The following is a 25,040-nucleotide window of genomic DNA, read 5'->3' as shown; positions in this document are numbered from 1 at the left end:
CTTCTGCTACAGTTTATTGTTATTACTGTCATTATTTCTGCAACCGCAATTATTGTCATTACTTCTGCTACAGTTTATTGCTACTACTGTCATTGCTACGACCATCACTATTGCTACTATCGTCATTGTTGTTACTGAAGTCATTACTGCTACTACCGTCATTATTGCTACTATTGTCATTACTTCTGCTACAGTTTATTGTTATTACTGTCATTATTTCTGCAACCGCAATTATTGTCATTACTTCTGCTACAGTTTATTGCTACTACTGTCATTGCTACGACCATCACTATTGCTACTATCGTCATTGTTGTTACTGAAGTCATTACTGCTACTACCGTCATTATTGCTACTATTGTCATTACTTCTGCTACAGTTTATTGTTATTACTGTCATTATTTCTGCAACCGCAATTATTGTCATTACTTCTGCTACAGTTTATTGCTACTACTGTCATTGCTACGACCATCACTATTGCTACTATCGTCATTGTTGTTACTGAAGTCATTACTGCTACTACCGTCATTATTGCTACTATTGTCATTACTTCTGCTACAGTTTATTGTTATTACTGTCATTATTTCTGCAACCGCAATTATTGTCATTACTTCTGCTACAGTTTATTGCTACTACTGTCATTGCTACGACCATCACTATTGCTACTATCGTCATTGTTGTTACTGAAGTCATTACTGCTACTACCGTCATTATTGCTACTATTGTCATTACTTCTGCTACAGTTTATTGTTATTACTGTCATTATTTCTGCAACCGCAATTATTGTCATTACTTCTGCTACAGTTTATTGCTACTACTGTCATTGCTACGACCATCACTATTGCTACTATCGTCATTGTTGTTACTGAAGTCATTACTGCTACTACCGTCATTATTGCTACTATTGTCATTACTTCTGCTACAGTTTATTGTTATTACTGTCATTATTTCTGCAACCGCAATTATTGTCATTACTTCTGCTACAGTTTATTGCTACTACTGTCATTGCTACGACCATCACTATTGCTACTATCGTCATTGTTGTTACTGAAGTCATTACTGCTACTACCGTCATTATTGCTACTGCTGTTACTGGCTCGCATTGCCAATGTTTTACTATCATTACCACAACTCCTCTTCCTGTAACTCTACAACAACTAATTCTCACGTTGGTACACGGGTTCCGGGTTTCTCAAGTACCGCAAGAGATATGAAGAAAGGAATACTAATAAATGCGTGAAGATAAAAATCAATTTCAACGCGAGCGTAATAAAAGTTTGGCAGCAGATCATAAACTGAAGTGGCGATCTACAGAGAATTGAACTGGCTAGTGTTGTTGGCGTTTGACAATAAAGTCATTTGATCTCTTGCACTCCAATATTTTTAAGATATTGTCATGGTCAGCCACATAAGCATAGATTTTGAGGTACTGGATAGTGTAAAACAGTCACAAGTCTCCATGCTCCTGACGAAATCTTAACAAGATACACACGTGACCCACAAACACAAATTATCCCATTCTGCCTCGTGATTAGCAACTACAGTTACATATCAGAACTTGAACGTTTGTAAGTGTTCCTTTATATCAGGATAGCATGAGTGAGCACTGGCAGTTGCTACACACCTTTATCCAGGTGGTGACGTAGCCGCTGTCCACAGTCTTTTCCTTCTGCTCCTCTCCCAGTCGAAACAGCACGGCCTTTCCGATGTTGTCCATCGCTGTCACCGTCTGCTTGGAAGCATCCCTGAACTAAGGCACATAACCGGAGAGAGTTAAGATTAGTTAGAAACTGAGTTTTAAGAAGAATGATGAGGACAGTTCCAAAAGAGAGAACACGAGGAAAGAGAAGAAAGCAAGACTAGAAGGTTGTTGAAAGGGAAAGTGATGAGAGAAAAACATTGGTGTAGAGCAGAGATGGGCATCGTGCCTCACTAGAGAATTTGTGCCTCACTGACCTTCGCAGAGCTTATCGCTCTGAGTGATATCATTTTCATAGTCCCCGTTCCTCCCTCACGTAGCTCCTAGGCGTGGGCAGGTTCTATTTCAGTTTCAGAAGCAATATCAGTGGAGGCATAATGGCCTTATCAAAGCAGTGTGTACGCGTTAGAAAACTATTATTTCATGAGAAATGGGAGGAAGAGTTTTTTTTTTTTTTTTTTTTTTTTTTTTTTTTTTTTTTTTTTTTTTTTTTTTTGCTGTTTAGAAGGGGAGAATATACGATGTATGTTATGCTCGAAAATCCTATTAGGCATTAATAAAATTAATATACAACGACATTACTCCTTATGTCATAAAAAACATGCTGAATTAGAAGGTAAGACAAATTAAATGTTACTTCTCGTACTGTTCCGAAGAAAATTTATGGTCTTAACATTTGCATAGTATACTAAATACGACATTATACCTTAAACACGCTGCATTAAAAGGTACGAGGAATTAAATGTTGTTTGTACGTATTATTTTCAAAAGAAATTTATAAAAATAATATCAAATGTGTGTAGAAAACGAAATATGATTTTATGAAATTATTTTAGGTCGATAACGTGCAAATCTATTAAGTAATCTTGAGAAACGCCAGAATATTCAAGAAAATAAACGTAGACAACGTGATGGAATGTTATTGGCTAGTTACGCAATTTCTCGCCTGTTGTTTAAATCAATTCAGCGACGGAGAAATAGTGAAGAGGTTTATGATTAAAGCTGCCGAATTAATTTGCCAAATTGAATAAAAGTTTTCGAGTCTCTCACGTTAACCAAGCGCTTTCCTAATAATTCGCCACTGACCGCCGTAGCGAATACGATAAGGTGACGCAGGTCACAGCAGTTTATATTTCCCATCCTACTCTGCAGTCTCCTCTCCTAGTAAACAAACTATTTCAAATCGAGTGCTTCACGTAACCGAAAATTGTGCCCATGTATGATGTAGAGGAAGGATATAAAAAGGATGAAGACGAAGGGAACTGAGAAGATTGCAACGACACTGATGAACATCACGTGAATGGAACACAATTTTCTGGCACTCACGCTCTCTGCGGTGTCGATGTACGCGGCGTCCATCTCCGAGTAGGCGGGGTATTCGAGCTCCGTGGTGGACGCGTCCTCCGGAGCAGCCGTGGAGGGCCTCACAGCGTCCATGGTGCTGACGATGTTGGACACCAACGCGGCAGAGCATTGCACGGCGTACCTGAAACATTGCACACTATTGCTGGTGATACGGGGATAAGAAAATGACTGGATGAGCCTGGACAGTTGTGCAGCTGAAGCCAAGATATGAGCCAAATATTGATATACGCAGTAGACTATAATTTCATCTCCTGTCGTACATCACAGGCGCTATGTTCGGTTAAAATTTGCCGAGTATCTGTAGAACCGAATATCGCTTTTCGGAAGCAGATATCTTAAGTCGTTGACATACTCTCCCCCAACCCTCCCGTTATGCTTAAGGGGAGAGGATCGTATTTTTTGGTGAAAAATGAGTAAATTTTCGAAAAAAAATTTTTTGTTCTTTAAAATATTCTGTGATATGTGTGGAATGCATGGTATAACATTTTGTGCCCTTATCGGATGTTGAGTCGCCATTTTTAAACTTCCTGCGTTATGGATTTTTAAATCACTCGCCCACTTTATTGTTGTTTCCGGTAAATTAAATTAAAAAATTTTTTTTTCTTTAAAATACTCTGTGATATGTGTGGAATGCATAGCATAACATTTTGTGGGTATTTGTGTCCTTATCGGATGTTGAGTCGCCATTTTTAAACTTCCGGCGTTATGGATTTTTAAATCACTCGCCCACTTTATTGTTGTTTCTGGTAAATTAAATTTAAAAAAAAAAAATGTTTTCTTTAAAATATTCTTTGATATGTATGGAATGCATTGCATAACATTTTTGTCCCCTAACTGCCCATTGTGCAACTCAAACCAAGAAATGGATTCGGAACACCTCAAAATCTGTGCTTCAGTGGCTGACCATGATAATATCTTTGAAAAATATTGGAGTGCAAGAGATCAAATGACTTTATTGTCAAACGCCTGGCATTAGAAAACAACAACATTTTGTGAGCATTTGTGCCCTTATCGGATGTTGAGACATCATTTTTAAACTTCCTGCGCTATGGATTTTTAAATCACACGCCCACTTTTATCGGTTTCCAGTAACTTCATTCTTTTTTGCTACATTGCCAGACAAAAATGGATATAATTTCTGAACTATTAAAGATACATGCATGAAATTTAGAACACACATTCTTTAGACTATTAGGAAACTTTTCTCTGTAACAGAATTTTGTTACTTGATTTCATTAAAAAAAAAAAAGTCCGTTTGTTTGCAAGAAAGGAAATCAGAAAATTGTTATTAAATTTTAATTGTTTATTTTACAAACGTAGGGACTAATATCAAAATTCTGTTACAGACAGTTTGTAGAATATGCTTTTGCAAATACATTGCAAAAAAGTTAGATCTATCTTTAAAAACGGTTTAGATATATCGGTTTTAGTACAATCCTGCATTGGGTATAATTTTTTCAAATTTGGGCACCCAAATAATTTTTTTTTCAAAGTATTTATATTTGGTTGAGTTCCTACAGCTATGAGCTCTCTACATACAAAAAATTAATATTTTACACCAAATAGGAAAAAAATTTAAAAAAATACCACCCTCTCCTCATAAGCTGCGCAAGTTATCGGAAAAATTCACCATTAAAATGGGACACACTCACGGACAGGAGAACGCGAATTCGATTATGCGCACTGTTCAAAACATACAGAGGCGAGCCTGCCTGGAGAGAAATAAAAAAATAGGTTGCAGCCGCCAAATTACTCTTCAAGGAACGACCACTCATATAAATTGAGGGAAAGAAGGCAGAGGACGGACACTGGAAAGTTTTCTTTTCTCTATCGTACTGTCAGGGACTGGAATGCTTTACCTGCAGACTTACTAAAGGCTTTACCGACAACCAAAAATGTATTTTAAAATAGACTTAAGGACTTTACTAATAGACTATAGTATATTATACACACTATTTAAAGGGTGTAAATGATATGTTGTTATTGAAGTGTTGTAACAGTGAAGAATTATGTTGTGTCAGTGAAGTGTGTTGTATCAGTGAAGAAGTATGTCTTGTCAGTGAAGTGTGCTGTGTAAGTGAAACGTGTTCCTGTCAATTAAGTTTTATAGTTTATAGTGGCAGTGCAAAGTATTTGAACAGTGAAATGTTTTTGAAGTGTTAGTGAAATCAGGACAGAATCAGTGAAATGTGTCGTAGTTCCAGTGCAGTGAGTGAGTTGACAGCGAAATGAGTGTAATTTGAAAGGTACTTGTGCAGATATGAACATATACTCGTGGGTTTTAGTTCGATCTTAGTTTTAAGATACAAATTAGATTTATTTCAAATGTTATTTTAAGTGATCGTTTCATTTAATTTAGTATATTCCCTGTTATTATTATTATTATTATTATTATTATTATTATTATTATTATTAATCATTGTTAGTATTAATTATTAGTATTATTATTAATTGCATTTTTAATTAATAAGTTTATTATTGTCATTATTGAGTGTAATTAGTTACCACTGCCACCGGGTATATACCCACTGCAGTGTGAATAAATACATACATAAATACAGTATTTAAACCAACAAATTTTCTGAACTTCTACACAGTTGTAAGTCAGGTATGCTAACCGTTACTACACAGAGGTGGACAAGACGATGCTGAAGAAGAAGTAGGAAGAAAAGGAGGAATAAAATAAAGCAAGATATTTCTGTGCTGCTAGCAGTTGTCTTACTCCGCCAGCTCCATGAGCTCCTCCGTGGGCAGCTGCAGCTCCTCGTACGAGTCCCTGACGTGCACGAACATGTGCCCGGTGACCTGCTCCAGAATCTGCGACGCTGTGCGCACACTGCCGTGCAAGAGGCCGGGCGTCTCTTCCTTCCTGCCCGCCCCCAGCACGAGATGCAATGTGGTCGCCACCTGCTTCACAGGAGAGATGTCGAACATGGGGACCTGCCGACATACAGGGTGTGATGAGAGAAATCATCTCGCCAAACGCGACCAGAATTCATCCTCAGTAGGTCTTATGAGTCCTGTTTTCTCAGAGTACTAAGTCTCGTCTTGTTATTTGTCACCATGTGAACAAAACCTGACTTTAGTTCTGATTTTTCCCCCTCTTCGCCCTGCTCGAGCAGAGCTCAAGACATCTTACCAAAGGGGAGGTGTTTGATTCTGCAGAATATTTATGCCTATAGTGTATAAGGCGATTAAAATAGGTTTCCTTCCTTAATTAAATTAATGTTAACTTATAGAGGTGAGGAATTAGATATTATTAATTGTTGCAAGAAATGTTAACTTATTGTAGAGCGGATGAATTAGATATCATTAATTGTTGCAAGAAATGTTAACTTATTTTAGAGCGGAGGAATTAGATATCATTAATTGTTGCAAGGAATGTTAACTTATTATAGAGCGGATGAATTAGATATCATTAATTGTTGCAAGGAATGTTAACTTATTATAGAGCGGATGAATTAGATATCATTAATTGTTGCAAGGAATGTTAACTTATTGTAGAGCGGAGGAATTAGATATCATTAATTGTTGCAAGGAATGTTAACTTATTGTAGAGCGGAGGAATTAGATATCATTAATTGTTGCAAGGAATGTTAACTTATTGTAGAGCGGAGGAATTAGATATCATTAATTGTTGCAAGGAATGTTAACTTATTATAGAGCGAATGAATTAGATATCATTAATTGTTGCAAGGAATGTTAACTTATTGTAGAGCGGAGGAATTAGATATCATTAATTGTTGCAAGGAATGTTAACTTATTATAGAGCGGATGAATTAGATATCATTAATTGTTGCAAGGAATGTTAACTTATTATAGAGCGGAGGAATTAGATATCATTAATTGTTGCAAGGAATGTTAACTTATTATAGAGCGGATGAATTAGATATCATTAATTGTTGCAAGGAATGTTAACTTATTATAGAGCGGATGAATTAGATATCATTAATTGTTGCAAGGAATGTTAACTTATTATAGAGCGGATGAATTAGATATCATTAATTGTTGCAAGGAATGTTAACTTATTATAGAGCGGATGAATTAGATATCATTAATTGTTGCAAGGAATGTTAACTTATTGTAGAGCGGAGGAATTAGATATCATTAATTGTTGCAAGGAATGTTAACTTATTGTAGAGCGGAGGAATTAGATATCATTAATTGTTGCAAGGAATGTTAACTTATTGTAGAGCGGAGGAATTAGATATCATTAATTGTTGCAAGGAATGTTAACTTATTATAGAGCGAATGAATTAGATATCATTAATTGTTGCAAGGAATGTTAACTTATTATAGAGCGGATGAATTAGATATCATTAATTGTTGCAAGGAATGTTAACTTATTATAGAGCGGATGAATTAGATATCATTAATTGTTGCAAGGAATGTTAACTTATTATAGAGCGGAAGAATTAGATATCATTAATTGTTGCAAGGAATGTTAACTTATTATAGAGCGGATGAATTAGATATCATTAATTGTTGCAAGGAATGTTAACTTATTATAGAGCGGATGAATTAGATATCATTAATTGTTGCAAGGAATGTTAACTTATTATAGAGCGGAGGAATTAGATATCATTAATTGTTGCAAGGAATGTTAACTTATTATAGAGCGAATGAATTAGATATCATTAATTGTTGCAAGGAATGTTAACTTATTATAGAGCGGATGAATTAGATATCATTAATTGTTGCAAGGAATGTTAACTTATTATAGAGCGGATGAATTAGATATCATTAATTGTTGCAAGGAATGTTAACTTATTATAGAGCGGAGGAATTAGATATCATTAATTGTTGCAAGGAATGTTAACTTATTATAGAGCGGATGAATTAGATATCATTAATTGTTGCAAGGAATGTTAACTTATTATAGAGCGGATGAATTAGATATCATTAATTGTTGCAAGGAATGTTAACTTATTATAGAGCGGATGAATTAGATATCATTAATTGTTGCAAGGAATGTTAACTTATTATAGAGCGGATGAATTAGATATCATTAATTGTTGCAAGGAATGTTAACTTATTATAGAGCGGATGAATTAGATATCATTAATTGTTGCAAGGAATGTTAACTTATTATAGAGCGGAGGAATTAGATATCATTAATTGTTGCAAGGAATGTTAACTTATTATAGAGCGGATGAATTAGATATCATTAATTGTTGCAAGGAATGTTAACTTATTATAGAGCGGATGAATTAGATATCATTAATTGTTGCAAGGAATGTTAACTTATTATAGAGCGGATGAATTAGATATCATTAATTGTTGCAAGGAATGTTAACTTATTATAGAGCGGAGGAATTAGATATCATTAATTGTTGCAAGGAATGTTAACTTATTATAGAGCGGATGAATTAGATATCATTAATTGTTGCAAGGAATGTTAACTTATTATAGAGCGGAGGAATTAGATATCATTAATTGTTGCAAGGAATGTTAACTTATTATAGAGCGGATGAATTAGATATCATTAATTGTTGCAAGGAATGTTAACTTATTATAGAGCGGATGAATTAGATATCATTAATTGTTGCAAGGAATGTTAACTTATTATAGAGCGGAGGAATTAGATATCATTAATTGTTGCAAGGAATGTTAACTTATTATAGAGCGGATGAATTAGATATCATTAATTGTTGCAAGGAATGTTAACTTATTATAGAGCGGAGGAATTAGATATTATTAATTGTTGCAAGGAATGTTAACTTATTATAGAGCGGATGAATTAGATATCATTAATTGTTGCAAGGAATGTTAACTTATTATAGAGCGGATGAATTAGATATCATTAATTGTTGCAAGGAATGTTAACTTATTATAGAGCGGATGAATTAGATATCATTAATTGTTGCAAGGAATGTTAACTTATTATAGAGCGGATGAATTAGATATCATTAATTGTTGCAAGGAATGTTAACTTATTATAGAGCGGATGAATTAGATATCATTAATTGTTGCAAGGAATGTTAACTTATTATAGAGCGGATGAATTAGATATCATTAATTGTTGCAAGGAATGTTAACTTATTATAGAGCGGAGGAATTAGATATCATTAATTGTTGCAAGGAATGTTAACTTATTATAGAGCGGATGAATTAGATATCATTAATTGTTGCAAGGAATGTTAACTTATTATAGAGCGGAGGAATTAGATATCATTAATTGTTGCAAGGAATGTTAACTTATTATAGAGCGGATGAATTAGATATCATTAATTGTTGCAAGGAATGTTAACTTATTATAGAGCGGATGAATTAGATATCATTAATTGTTGCAAGGAATGTTAACTTATTATAGAGCGGATGAATTAGATATCATTAATTGTTGCAAGGAATGTTAACTTATTATAGAGCGGATGAATTAGATATCATTAATTGTTGCAAGGAATGTTAACTTATTATAGAGCGGATGAATTAGATATCATTAATTGTTGCAAGGAATGTTAACTTATTATAGAGCGGAGGAATTAGATATCATCAACTGTTGCAAAGAATTGATATTTGTATTTTGCAGAAACTCATAAGAGTTGTATGAAAAATGAACAATTTTAATGTAATAAACTATTCACTGTAAGATCTAATATAATAATAAGTAATAGTAATATTAATTACATACAGCTTTTAGAGAACCCCAGGATTCGTTGCCACCTTTGTTTTCTATCCCTTATATGGTCGTCTTTCTCTTCTGTAGGGGCTTGAACATATTTTATAACTATGATGTCGTACTATCTACCCTTAAGTACTAAATACGATAACCTGTCACTGATAAATTAGACCTCTTTTACTCCTGATTTTATTCGTTTATGAATATAGAATCCTATTCCTAATTGGTGAATAATTTTTTCATTCCCATAGCACAGCAAGTAATATCCTATTGACATTATGACATTCCCAACCATCTTAACCTCGTGTACCCCTCCTATTCTATAAAGACTAGTGACATTCCAAGTACCAAATCTCATAACCTTATCCCTTTGCTGTGTTCGTGCCATAGAATCAGTCTCATTCCGAGGTTTATGTTGTGGTTTCGTAACAAGCTGTTTTTTACGGTGAAGGGTTGTTAGCCATTCGCCCAACCCCCAAGCTGGAGGACCATCCCTTATCGGCTGTCCGCGACTGCATATCTAAAGGCCGTTTCCTCTATCCGTAACCTGAGGACGCGCCATTACGTGGTGATAGGGACCCACAATACATGGAATAGTAATAATAATAATAATAATAATAATAATAATAATACTATGAAATTGAGTTTTAAAACTGCAGGATTATTACAAAATAATGAACTTATATTATGAAACTTGCATCAGACAGTGTACCTGATCCAGTGCGTTTATGAACTGGTCCTTCAGCAGCTGTTTCTCTCGCTCATCCGTGTCCTCACGACTGTCCAGAGCAACTGTCAGTGCTGATATGAGTCTTACAGCACCTGGAACCAAGAATAGTGCTTTGACCCGCTTGATGCATACGAGAAGGAACATTTGTTTTGTTGGGAGGGCTCTAAAATTATGAGTCATACAAATTCGGTACACTTTTCAATAGCTAGAGTATCGGACTTCCACTTTGGAGACTTAATGAGCCTGTGTAAAATTTGGGGCTGGATTTTCGAGAGCTACTCGTCTTTTCTGCCTTCAGTCTATTATTTTTTTTCGTCTCATTATCATCGCCAACGAAGGAAATGCCAAGAGAGAAAAACGTGGAATTTCAATAGGGGAGGTGCGACTTGAGAGTCCAGGTGGAAATATTGTTTCCAAGATAATTTTGGGCGGCTGTTCTCAAGTCACTTCCGTTTTTACTATCGTAAGTCAGTTTCTTCCTCGTACTAGCATTATCATTATCATCATCATCATCATCATCATCATCTATAGTTATACTGTATTTGTTAATAGGGGAGACTCGGCTAATTCCGCAATATTAAGAAGTAAATCTATCATATTTTTATCAAAATGTTTATTGAAAAATATTATCAAGGTATGTAGACATGAACGAAACCTTTCATTACCAAATGAGATAAAGAGATCTATTAAAATGCAAATATATATATATATATATATATATATATATATATATATATATATATATATACTTGTACATACATTACAGTTGACGTTCTGCTTGTTAGTTATTTTTTGGCACATCACATTTTTGTTATTTTTCATTAAAGAAAACATTTTCTTAATAGGTAATAGAATTTGATCCTGTGATTCTGTGAATAAATATTACGCAGTTTTTCATACGCTAACTTCCTACTTCTACTTCAGAAGTTTTTTTTATCAAAGATAAGGTAGATAAATACTTATCCCATTTTGACCTATCCTATGTCTGATAAGACAATCGAGTTTTAAATAAACTAATGATAGAAATGCGTATTCAATAATTGCACAGATTAACACATTTGTACAACTAAAAAATAATTTCCCTGCAAACTCTACAAGGTATCAGTCAGACATTGAATGGAGGAACAGAGTCTTTTGATTGTTTAACTTGAAAATTCCAATTTAGATTATTATCCAAGCGATAGGGTTGGCAGTAAATTCCGAAAAGACTAAGTACATGATTATGTCTCGTGACCAGAATATTGTACGAAATGGAAATATAAAAATTGGAGATTTATCCTTCGAAGACGTGGAAAAATTCAAATATCTTGGAGCAACAGTAACAAATATAAATGATACTCGGGAGGAAATTAAACGCAGAATAAATTTGGGAAATGCCTGTTATTATTCGGTTGAGAAGCTTTTATCATCTAGCCTGCTGTCAAAAAATCTGAAAGTTAGAATTTATAAAACAGTTATATTACCGGTTGTTCTGTATGGTTGTGAAACTTGGACTCTCACTTTGAGAGAGGAACAGAGATTAAGGGTGTTTGAGAATAAGGCTCTTAGAAAAATATTTGGGGCTAAGAGGGATGAAGTTACAGGAGAATGGAGAAAGTTACACAACACAGAGCTGCAAGCATTATATACTTCACCTGACATAATTATGAACATAAAATCCAGACGTTTGAGATGGGCAGGACATGTAGCACGTATGGGCGAATCCAGAAATGCATATAGAGTGTTAGTTGGGAGACCGGAGGGAAAAAGACCTTTGGGGAGGCCGAGACGTAGATGGGTAGATCATATTAAAATGGATTTGAGGGAGGTGGGATATGATGGTAGAGACTGGATTAATCTTGCACAGGATAGGGACCAATGGCGGGTTTATGTAAGGGCGGCAATGAACCTCCGGGATCCTTAAAAGCCAGTAAGTAAGTAAGTAAGATTATTATCCAAAAAGAAACCAAGATTTACTGTAATATATAAAGGAAAGAGTATTTCGTTCATGGGAAAACATACCATTCATGATAATATTTCTGTTGTTTTCCTCAATTCATCATAATTAAATTACCACCACCACCACCACCACCACCAACAACAACAACAACAACAACAACAACAACAACAACAACACTTGCTGAATCATTCAATGCTGTTTCATTATAGCAGTATCATTTTCATAATTTGAAAAAGACGTTATTTACCTGACATGTCTCCCCCGCTGATGTACTTCTGCAGCGAGGGCCTGCCTTCTTCACCAGATATCAGCTTCCTTGCTGCGTCGATGACGTCAGTGTTGTCTGGGGAATCTGTTAGAGGTCTCACCTGTCAGCGAGATGATGTTTGAAGTAAAATAATTCTGAACTATTTAAAAATAAGTATATCAGTGTTAGAATTCCCGTTATTGTATGTACAAGTAAACTGCACCAGAGCATTTGAAGTTCTTCATGGTCTGTGAAGTTTTGTTGTTTTGAGAATGTGGAAATATTAATGGCAATTACGACGATCATAATGTGAATTACGAATTCAATTACAAAAAAAATTAACATGTAATATATTGACCGGCAAAAGAAGTGGAATACTTAAAATAAATTACATTTTTTTTGTATATTTTTTTATATTTTTTCTCATATATATTAGTACATCACTTTTTAAACAATACTCCGATTCTCGCTATTTTAATATTTGTATTTGTGGTCGAAGTACCACACCGTCCGCTAGATGTCAGCTCCGTGACTTTTCGCACTTAGTCAATGCTGCTAGTATAATATACAGCTGTCCGGTATTATTACATTAAGTATTTGACGTAGCTTTGTATTCGGTTGTACTTCGTTATCAATATGATCTGACCCGAGCGCAATACTTATCTGTCTGTCTGTCTGCCTGCTTGGCTATCTACCTATTTAGCTACCCACCGAGATACTCACCAACTACCTAGCTACCTACCTGTCTAGACACCTACCAGGTACCTACCTACGTACTTATCTAGGTACATATCTAGGTACTTAGGTACCTAACTAGGTACTAACGTAACCTAATGCCTGCCTTCTATCTAGCTACCTAGCTGCCTACCCATCTACCTAGCTACCTACCTATCTATGTAGCTACCAAGAAATCTACTTATCTATGTAGCTACCTAGCTGCTTACCTTTCTACCTAGCAATCTAGCTAGCTACCTACCTATCTACGTAGCCATCTAGCGACATTCCTATCTACCTACGTACCTACCTACCATTCTACCTAGCTATCTACCTTTTTAGGTATCTATGTAGCATATCTATTTACCTACCTAGCTATTTACCCATCTATTTAACTATCTATGTACCTACCTACTATCTATCTACCTGTCTACCTGGCTATTTATTTACCTATGTAGCTACCTCTCTAACTACCTAGCTATCCACTATCTATATAGCTACCTAGCTACCAACCTATCTACGTAGCTACCTAGCCATGTACCTATCTACTTAGCTACCTACTATCTATGTACCTATCTATGTAACTACGTACCTACCGATCTTTCTACATAGCTACCTACCTCTGTAGCTACCTATGCAGTTACCCAGCTGCTTACCTATGATATTTAGCTACCTAGTTACTTATCTAGCCACCTACTTATATAGCCACCAAGCTACCTACCTACCTATTTAGCTATCTAAGTAGCTACCTATCTATCTAACTATCCAGCTACCTATCTACGTATCTACCTATCTACCTAGCCAACTATCCAGCTATCTATCTATCTACGTATCTACCTATCTACCTACCTTCTACCTAGATATCTACCTTATCTACCTAACTACCTGCCTAACCACCTAGCTATCTATCTACCTACATACCTAGCTACCAACCTTCTTCCTAGGTAGCTACCTTACCTACCTAACTACCTGCCTAACCACCTAGCTACCTATCTACCTAGCTATCTACTATCTACCTAGCTACTTACCTATCAGTCGACCTGGTTGGCGAGTTGGTATAGCGCTGGCCTTCTATGCCCAAGGTTGCGGGTTCGATCCCGGGCCAGGTCGATGGCATTTAAGCGTGTTTAAATGCGACAGGCTCATGTCAGTAGATTTACTGGCATGTAAAAGAACTCCTGCGGGACAAAATTCCGGAAAATCCGGCGACGCTGATATAACCTCGTCAGTTGCGAGCGTCGTTAAATAAAAACCTAAAAAAAACTTACCTATCTAGCTACCTACATACCTAGCTACCTTCCTACCTATCTAGCTATCTGCTTTCTTTCTCATTCAGGAGTTAGAGAATTTGATTCCCAATTCCTGACCTACAACGCTACAGTCTAATTGTTTCGATGCTGCTACTCAAGTTATGTATTGTTCTGTTTCTAATTTGGTACACAATTCCTACATCTATTATTTATACTTGTTTAGTATAAGTATCGTCATTAGCTTCATACTGACCAAAAACTAGAAGCCTGTTGCCACTTGAAGTATGATCATTGCACTCACTCTGATCTCCGCTATCTCCTTCTTAAAGAACTGGCCGAAGTGATCTTCTACGCGGATGGATATCTTTGTCTTGTAGTCCTCTGGGGGCCCTGCCATCAGTACGAGTCCGGTTCTGTGGGGCTTGAACCGGTACGAAATCAGTACCTCTGGAAAATGAACGCGTTTCTTTATGAAACAAAGACAGTTGTAAAAATCACATCTATAACTTAATATTTTCAACATAAAATAATGCTTATGGATCCTTTCGAACAATACTAGTTTTTATTATATATCAATATTTAATTATATCGAACGTAAATAAATAAATTGACGAGTTCTGAGTTATAACAATTAACTGCAAAAGGAAACACAAAAATATGATAATGTACTATACAAGACTTGCACATTATTTTGCGTAATAGACAAATACTATTCCTTGCTTTACAAGAACTTATCTTTGTAACTTGTAAACTACTGCTCGTACCTGTGTTGGGGTCACCGGGATCAGGAGTCTGGTAGACTTCGAAATTGACGGGGAAGCCTTCGTGTTCCTCGGGATAATCGCAGTCTAAGTTGAAAGTGTCGACGCCGCTGATGCCCTCGGAAGGGGTTACGGTGCAGACCCTGTCGCCCAGGTCCAGGGCCCTTCTCGTGGTCACGACCAATGCCGCCTCCCCCCTGAAGCCACCTGTACAAAATCACTTTGAGTTCTAGGGGATTTGGAAAGTAAACTTCTGAAGTGAAATACTCTTTTTGCTATGCCGGCCACTTCATTTGTTTCGCTGGTTGCCTCTTCATTAAAACTTTATACAGGGTGATGCAGAATAACATGGACATATTTCATTATAATGGAGGTCACATGTGCACAAGTAAAATTCATGCTATATAGAATGAAAGGTGATCAGTGAGAGTTCTTCTTTAGGGACGAATCCTGAGCTTAGTATGAATTGGAACGCCCTCTACCATTTTCTTCCTGTGCACTTAGATTTCTCAGAAGTAAATATACATGACCATTTCGTTTATATGACGTCATTCCATTTTCGACCAATGAAGTGTAATGAAATTTTGAATTCCAACCAATCACAGTCAAACATCGCGATAATTTTTGTAGCTAGATTTATCGCTATCAATTTATCGCATGGTCGTTCTTTTGTTTAGTCAGTGTCGCCAATTGTTTCCACGTAAATTGATGAGCATGAATCCATTAAGATGCATATACACGGTTAAACTGTTCTTTCAACTTTACGCATTCAAGCATATTAATATTAATTAATATATTTACTCAATGAAGACGATGTTCAAAACGGCGCACCATGTAGACACAAAATTTTCATGGATCTTAATTGAACGTAAGTTTTAAACTTGATTCTTTCAATATTATTCCCAGACTGCATGCATACGCGTATGGAAAATTGAACTGTGTAGATGCAGCTTTAGTCCCGTTACACACTACAGCGAGAATGCGTTTGTCGATCTATGGAAAATACTTTCCTGTAGCATGGAGTAAGCCACTGGCGTGGCTCAGTCGGTTAAGGCGCTTGCCTGCCAATCTGAAGTTGCGCTCGGGCGCGGGTTCGATCCCCGCTTGGGCTGATTACCTGGTTGGGTTTTTTCCGAGGTTTTTCCCAACCGTAAGGTGAATGCCAGGTAATCTATGGCGAATCCTCGGCCTCATCTCTCCAAATACCACCTCGCTATCACCAATCTCATCGACGCTAAATAACCTCGTAGTTGATACAGCGTCGTTAGATAACTAACTAAAAAAAAAGCATGGAGTAACGGTCGAAATAAGGCACAGCTGACACATGGTCCTGCTCCCACAGGTAACTAACTTAATTGTAACCTATAAAATTTGTATTACGTCAGTGAAATTAAACAATTAATAGAAAGTCAGATGTTCAAATTTATGTAACATCAGCGCATATCAAACCCAGTATATTTTTTTAATATTTTAATATTTTATAATATTTTTATAATATTTCATAATATTTTAATATTTTAATTATTAATAAATCACTTTAAGTAATGGATGTTTGGCAACACTGTTACCGAAATTTAGACGCGTGCTTCACCCTAAATCCTGAATACCGAGGGGTGTAGAGCGTTTTGTAGAGCGAAGAGTGCAACAGGCAGTGTTTACTTACATTTTTTTACCCTCACTGCTACAATGGAGTGGTGTTCCCATGCATTGGCAAGTGCTACTGAATTTACTGCGATGTTGCAATTATTTCTAGAAATAAAGCGAATTTCCCACTAAATAATAAGAAATAACGCAAAATGGCAAAGGAAAATTCTGTTTCTTATATCTGAAGGATTTACTCTGTAACGTTATAGTCATTTAAAATCTTGTATGTTTTGTGTGCAGTTCATACGTTATTAAAATCTCTAAACATTGTTTCTGGATGAGGTCATTGCATGTCTCAACGTATTACTTCAGAGTCACCGCCCTATATTTTAACCATCACCATAGTCTTCCAAGCATGAATTGGGCCAAGTAAACTCTTAGGGCCGTATTCATAGACATTTTTAGCGCGGGCTTCCGGTGGATGATCAGCGTTTTTCGTATTCATAAACCAGTGTTAGCGATAGGATATGATTTGAATTCTGTACTAGTAAACAGTGGATAGCCGGGGCTAGCTTAGTACGCTCGTAGCGCGTGCTGCGAAATGTCTATGAATACCACCCCTAATGTCTCATATCAATCCATCTCTTCACCGATCGACAAATATACAGGGTGATTCACGAAGATTTACCGTCACTTACGGAGCTTATTTCCGAAGACATTCTAAGCAAAAAATGTCATACAAACATTTGTCCAAATCTCACTATTTTCAGAGTTACACCAATTTGAAGTTGTTAGTAAAATACCTTTTCTCTTTAGTTCTAAGGGTAAAAAATATTACAAATAGAGAACGAATTATTCAGAAGTATCATTTCTTTGTCTAGTCTTCTGAAGCTAAAAATATGTTGTTAATTGGTTTGTACAGATTTTGTTTTTAAATTTTTAACTAAAAACATTATTCTTACGCACTTATCACAAAAATTGTTTCAGATCATACGACGTTAGGAATTCGATTCTTTACAGTTTAATTCTGGCATCCTAATGTATAGTCTTAAAGAATTTACAGAGTGGCGTGATTTGTAACAATTGTTGTGATAAATGCGTAAGAAAATGTAATTTTGTAGTTAAAAATCGGAAAAAAATTCTGTACGAAGCAACTATGGAATTCACAACACATTTTTAGTCTCAGAATATTAGCTAATTAAAGGAATGATACTCCTGAATAGTTCATTCTTTATCTGTAATATTCTTTTATCCCTAAAACTAAATAATAATGATATTTTACAAACAACTTCAAAATAGTGTAATCTATACTAATAATAAATCTGTAGCCGAAATTTTTCTGGTACTTTTCGATTTTCCAAAAATAATTGGTCCTAACATATATAATTAACTACCCTGAAACCGAAAATCGCTCTTTTGAAATTTTTGTTTGTATGTCTGTTTGTCTGTCTATCTGTATGTTTGTTACCTTTTCACGCGATAATGGCTGAACGGATTTCGATGAAAAATTGGAATATAAATTAAGTTCGTTGTAACTTAGATTTTAGGCTATATGGCATTCAAAATACATTATTTAAAAGGGGGTTATAAGGGGGCCTGAATTAAATAATTCGAATTATCTCGCTTATTATTGATTTTTGTGAAAAATATTACATAACAAAAGTTTCTTTAAAAATAATTTGCAATACGTTTTATTCCTTGAAAAATTTTGATAGGACTGATATTTAATGAGATAAATGAGTTTTAAAATTAAAATAACTGCCATGTAAGGCCGTGTAATGAATTTAAAAAAAAAATACTTCGTCTATAAGGGGCCTTAGACAGCAACAATCGAAAGCTATGAAAGATAGCCTACAGAGAATGTTTCTGTGTTTGTATGAAGTAATATCGGAAGCTAAATTAACCGATTTGTATAATTAATTATTATTTCACCATTGGAAAGTGTAGTTTCTCTAGATGGACATAATGCTATAATGTTATTACAGTAACTTCTGATATAATATAATATAATATAATATACTATAATATAATATAATATAATATAATATAATATAATATAATATTATATAATTTATTTGAAGGGTTCAGAACCATAGTGGGCCAAACGCCATTTACTGAATACGTAGAAAACAAGGGTTAAAATTAAGTTATTACCATAATTCAATGGAAACCTATAACAAGTAAAATAAAATATACACATTAAATCTAAATTATATCAATCTTCATTAAACTATGGTTGCATGTAATAAAAATTAAGAAACATGTTAAAGGAATTGTCATTGCACCAAATGAGTGTCTCTGGACCAAAATGATCGCATTTTAATTATTTGGATGCAATTTAAATTAAGTAACATATTAAACGATTTATCCTTCTATCAAACACGAATGTTCCCTGGATCAAACGTCCTATTTTAATTATGTAATTACTTTATATTTATTTCTAACGGGTGCAGCGGAGCGCACGGGTACGGCTAGTTCTGAAAATATTGAGATTAGGACACATGTACATCTTGCAAATCTCCAAAACCTATTTCAAACATCCTACAACAATAAAACAAGCAGCAGAAAGAGAAGTACCTTTAACATGAATGCTGTACTCCTGGCCTGGAGTCAGAACATTCTCCTTGACGATTAGTCTGTCCACCTGCGTGCCCAGCTCTGTGTTGTCGTCGTTCAGCTCCAGATTGCTGGCTGTCCATCTGTAGAAACCTTTCTCAGAGGACCCGGCGCACTGCACCAGACAGTTGACTTTAAGAATCAGGACCTCCCGAGCGCTGACCTTCCCTCCAGGATCACAGTTCTTCACACATCTGTCAAATTGAAAACTAAATGAGCATATGAAGCACTGAACAATGGTACTAGACAGGATTCTTCTATCATTTACCCTGGATAAGACTGTTTATAGGAGGCTGAATGGATCCCACAGCTATTATATTAGTTACGATGAGATTGTGTCCCCTCCACCCGTGCTTCTACTCCATAATCTGTCGTCCTATCGAAAAAAACCAACGTAGAGACCTCAGCATATTCAGTAAATTTAAAAGTCATATTGAGTTCAGATAAGTTTGTGAAATAATATCATATAAATTAGTTTTTATTTTTCAGTCAGTCACTTATCATGTTATGATGGCAGAAATGGATTCTGTTACATCAAGATACAATGTTAATATACGTCACGAATATTTTCGACTTATTTTCAAGTCATCTTCAGGTGATCGTTTTCTAACAAACAAACATTTGAACTAGGTGAAAATATGATTTAAACACATTTATAAAACACTAGTAAATAGTCTGACCATGCATACTTTACATAAAATGGTTAAATGGCGTACATAGTCTTAAAATTAAATTGACATACAGATAGAAAGCCTTCCAACGAACATAATTATAATACAATATACTGAGAGGCATGCAGTGTGCCTGAATTATGAAATTAAAAACATTTAAAATTATTATATATAAAACTGAAGACTAGGCTTGTCCTTTATGACGTCCAATGTATTGGAAGACTGTATGAAGTGGATGTGAAAGAAAATCTCGGTCTATTCGCCGTGGTGAGAGGCGTTATGTGAAAGATGTACAGTGGAGGTTTTCAGATGATGTGGCCTTCTCATCTTGGCGTTACATGATAGGTCATAAAGAACAAGCCTAGTCTTCAGTTTTATATATAATAATTTTAAATGTTTTTAATTTCATAATTCAGGCACACTGCATGCCTCTCAATATATTGTATTATAATTATGTTCATTGGAAGGCTTTCTGTCTGTATGTCAATTTAATTATAAGACTATGTACGACATTTAGCCATTTTATGTAAAGTATGCATGGTCAGAATATTTACTAGTGTTTTATAAATGTGTTTAAATAATATTTTCACCTAGTGCAAATGTTTGTTTGTTAGAAAACGATCACCTGAAGATGACTTGAAAATAAGTCGAAAATATTCGTGACGTATATTAACATTGTATCTTGATGTAACAGAATCCATTTCTGCCATCATAACATGATAAGTGATTGACTGAAAAATAAAAACTAATTTATATGATATCAGCATATTAGTTCAATTCATTAGGCCATTAGACATAGGCTTCGTCATATACGATACATTAGAAAACCACAAATATAAATAAAATTAATTGACACAGTAAAAATTAATTAAAACAATGAAAACACGAAATATATTAAAACTATAAAAATTAATTAAACACTTCATTCATTCATTCATTCATTCATTCATTCATTCATTCACTGTTCTGCCCAAGGGCAGGTCTTTCACTGCAAACCCAGCTTTCTCCAATCTTTCTTATTTTCTGCCTTCCTCTTTGTCTCCTCATATGATCCATATATCTTAATGTCGTCTATCATCTAATATCTTTTTCTGCCCCGAACTCTTCTCCCGTTCACCAATTCCTTCCAGTGCATTCTTCAGTAGGCAGTTTCTTCTCAGTCAGTGACCCAACGAATTCCTTTTCCTCTTCCTGATCAGTTTCAGCATCATTCTTTCTTTACCCAATATTTCCAACACAGCTTTATTTCTTATTCTGTCTGCCCACTTCACACGTTCCATTATTCTCCATAGCCAGATTTCAAATGCTTCTAGTCGCTTCTCTTCACTTCGCCGTAATGTTCATGTTTCTGTCCCATACAATACCACACTACATACAAAGCACTTCACTAATCTCTTCCTTTGTTCTTTTTCCAGAGGTTCGTAGAAGATGCTCCTTCTTCTATTAATAGCTTCTTTTGTCATTGCTATCCTCCTTTTGACTTCCTGGCAGCAGCTCATGTTACTGCTTATAGTACACCCCAATTATTTGAAGCTGTCCACTTGCTCTACTGCCTTATTGAGAATTCACAAATTTATCTTCTTTATTTTTCTTCCTATAACCATGGTCTTCGTCTTGTTTGCATTTATCTTCATTCCACACTGCTCCCAGCTGTCAGCTCCAGTAGCATATCCTTTAGTATCATTTCCTCTTCTGCTAACAACACCATATCATCAGCAAGTCTTATGCAATTTATTCTTCTCCCTCCTACTATCACTCCTCCCATGTCCTGAAAACAGTTCTTCACTAAATCCTCCAAGTAGATGTTGAACAGGGTAGGTGATAAAGGGCATCCTTGATCCAATTTCACTTCATTCTGACTTTAACTCGATTCACATAAAGATTATAGAACAGCCTTCTTTGTTTCCAATCCACACCTATTTCCTTTGGGATCCCCGTCAGTTGTGAGCATCTGTTGTAAAGTTTGGTTAGTGATAGTGTTTTGTTTAATTTTGTAGCATACTTAACATAATTTTACATACTTATTTGTCTGAAGTTTGAAGTCCACAAAACAAATTTAATAAATAGTTAAAAAAAACATTAAACGGGTGAATGTGTGAAATTTCTACATATTCATACGTAACATTTAATGGAGATTCGGAATGTGTAAATTTTATTATAGGGTACCATTTAAAAAAATAAAGTTTATTGTTACACCCTGTATCCCTGAATAACTAATTTTTTTTTCGAACAACTGGCATCATATTGTGTGGTTTATCTCCAACAGCTTTTGTATAAATCTTGTTTTTGTAAAATTAAAATTTAAGAAGTCATTACCATTATTCCAGACATTGTCCACCCTGTACATTTTTGTATAACTTCTGATTTTTTCCACATCTCGAAACTATAATACTGAATGGAATATAATCAATTAAATGAAGACTAGATTGAACTCGGTCCTTACATCTCATAGTTATAGCGTTACTAACAGTTAATTCGGTTCTACAGAGTGTCCACTTGAAGCCTTTACAACTTTAGTAACAAACGTTTAACAATTGTATTAATGAATATGCTTGCATCTTTTTTTTTAATGTTCTCATGTTCTTTTCTTTGCTGTAGCGAAAAAGAAACGGTGGTTAATGAAAATTGAAAATTTTTTGTACTTTAGTTGAATTTCTGATTTCTCATAGTTTGTCTCTAAATACAGATTCGATTTACTTTAATAATAATAATAATAATAATAATAATAATAATAATAATAATAGTAATGATAATAATAATAATAATAATAATAATAATAATAATGATTTATTTTAGCTGGCAGAGTTAAGGCCGTAAGGCCTTCTCTTCCACACAACCAGCAAAAAGTGTATATACATATGCATAAACTTACAAAGAATTCAACAATTTGATTTAGATGAGAGTTACATGTATACAAGAGTTATTTACGAATTAAACAACAAAATACTATGAACTATTAATTAAACGCTGAAATAAACTGTGTAGCAGAATTCTGCTAAAATACATAGAATGTTAATATATTTCAAATAACATTAGATAATAGAAAGATATTATTATGAGACAATTTTGAAAATACAGCACTATCGGGATGATATCTAAAGAAAGAAGTAACAATGTAGTCAGTGATAGTTTAAATCAGTATGATTGGAGTGAAATGCTAATGAGGTTATCTTTTAAGCTGTTTTTAAAGGTGTTTATTGTCTTGCAGCCCCTAATATTTTGTGACAAGGAATTCCATTGACGCGAGGTGGATACTGTAAAAGATGATGAATAACAAGATGTTCTATGAAGAGGTATACTTAGCGTGCAACAGAGAAGTGATCTGGTATTTACGTCGTGGTTAGAGTATAGATAAGAGAAACGAGACGAAAGGTAATTTGGTGTTGAGGTGTGCAGAATTCGAAAGAGTAAAGACAAAGAATGTAAAGTTCTGCGTTCTTTAAGTCGGAGCCACGAAAGACTTGCGAAGGACGGTGATGTGTGATCATATCGTCGGATGTTGCATACGTATCTGACGCACATATTCTGAGCTCGCTGAACTTGACTGACAGTTCAGAATTTAGGTCAATTAACAAAACGTCACAATAATCGAAGTGCGGCATTACTAGGGTTTGTACTAGGGTAAGTTTTAGTTGCTGGGGCACTATTGTTGGTGTATTTTTGGTTAGAAAACTAATGCACTTACTCTATGGACAATTTGGTGACGACTCCCTTCTTCACGGTCACCTTCTGGCTGTAAGTTCCAGGCTGCGGTAGGGTCTTCTCCGGGTAAGTTCCCACAGTGGGGGCTTTGCTTTCGTCGACGCTCACTTTCACAGTGAATTCGTAAGAGCCAGGAGGAAGGGTCAGCCTGATAATCTGCTGGCCTGAGGCAGTATTTCCAAACTGTATTAATTTCGTTAAAACAGATACAGTTTTGCTCTACTTCTTAACTTTATTCTCTAGGAGTTTTTATATTTCTGCTCATCATGTCTACCTACATTCTGTACGCTATTACGTCATCTATAAGTCAAATGGAATTACCCATTTGCAACGACATCCACAAACAGGATTATTTTGCCTTTTCTCCTGTCACTGAAAAACGAAAATTCGTTCAGCTTTGAAAATTTAATATTTGTTACTTGCATTAGAAATAGACAAAAATTAATTTAAGTCCCACTTTGTCCTCAATAATAATAATAATAATAATAATAATAATAATAATAATAGTAATGATAATAATAATAATAATGATTTATTTTAGCTGGCAGAGTTAAGGCCGTAAGGCCTTCTCTTCCACACAACCAGCAAAAAGTGTATATACATATGCATAAACTTACAAAGAATTCAACAATTTGATTTAGATGAGAGTTACATGTATACAAGAGTTATTTACGAATTAAACAACAAAATACTATGAACTATTAATTAAACGCTGAAATAAACTGTGTAGCAGAATTAAGCTAAAATACATAGAATGTTAATATATTTCAAATAACATTAGATAATAGAAAGAGATTATTATGAGACAATTTTGAAAATACAGCACTATCAGGATGATGTCTAAAGAAAGAAGTAACAATGTAGTCAGTGATAGTTTAAATCAGTAAGATTGGAGTGAAATGCTAATAAGATTATCTTTTAAGCTGTTTTTAAAGGTGTTTATTGTCTTGCAGCCCCTAATATTTACTGACTTTTAAGGAACCCGGAGGTTCATTCCTGCCCTCACATAAGCCCGCCATTGGTCCCTATCCTTAGCAAGATTAATCCAGTCTCCATCATCATATCCCACCTCCCTCAAATCCATTTTAATATTATCTTCCCATCTACGTCTCGACCTCCCCAAAGGCCTTTCTCCCTCCGGCCTCC

General features: G+C 35.0%; 1 protein-coding gene across 1 annotated transcript in view; it reads right to left on the bottom strand.

Annotated features, from left to right (window-relative positions):
* The window catches only part of LOC138698986 (polycystin family receptor for egg jelly-like), an 82,453-nt gene that overhangs the window by 35,435 nt on the left and 21,978 nt on the right, over positions 1–25,040 (bottom strand). Inside the window, exons 7-15 of the mRNA XM_069825173.1 lie at positions 23,878–24,058; positions 19,483–19,715; positions 15,325–15,528; positions 14,862–15,007; positions 12,597–12,717; positions 10,393–10,502; positions 5,784–6,001; positions 3,023–3,182; positions 1,622–1,747 (exon numbers count right to left, since the gene is read on the bottom strand). Of these exons, the coding sequence (XP_069681274.1) occupies positions 1,622–1,747; positions 3,023–3,182; positions 5,784–6,001; positions 10,393–10,502; positions 12,597–12,717; positions 14,862–15,007; positions 15,325–15,528; positions 19,483–19,715; positions 23,878–24,058 (1,499 nt within the window). The remainder of the gene's footprint in view (positions 1–1,621; positions 1,748–3,022; positions 3,183–5,783; positions 6,002–10,392; positions 10,503–12,596; positions 12,718–14,861; positions 15,008–15,324; positions 15,529–19,482; positions 19,716–23,877; positions 24,059–25,040) is intronic.

This window comes from Periplaneta americana, chromosome 4, assembly GCF_040183065.1.
Source record: "Periplaneta americana isolate PAMFEO1 chromosome 4, P.americana_PAMFEO1_priV1, whole genome shotgun sequence".
Taxonomy (NCBI): Eukaryota; Metazoa; Arthropoda; class Insecta; order Blattodea; family Blattidae; genus Periplaneta; species Periplaneta americana.
Note: the sequence above shows the minus strand (reverse complement) of the source record. Positions and strands in the feature narration are given on the sequence as shown.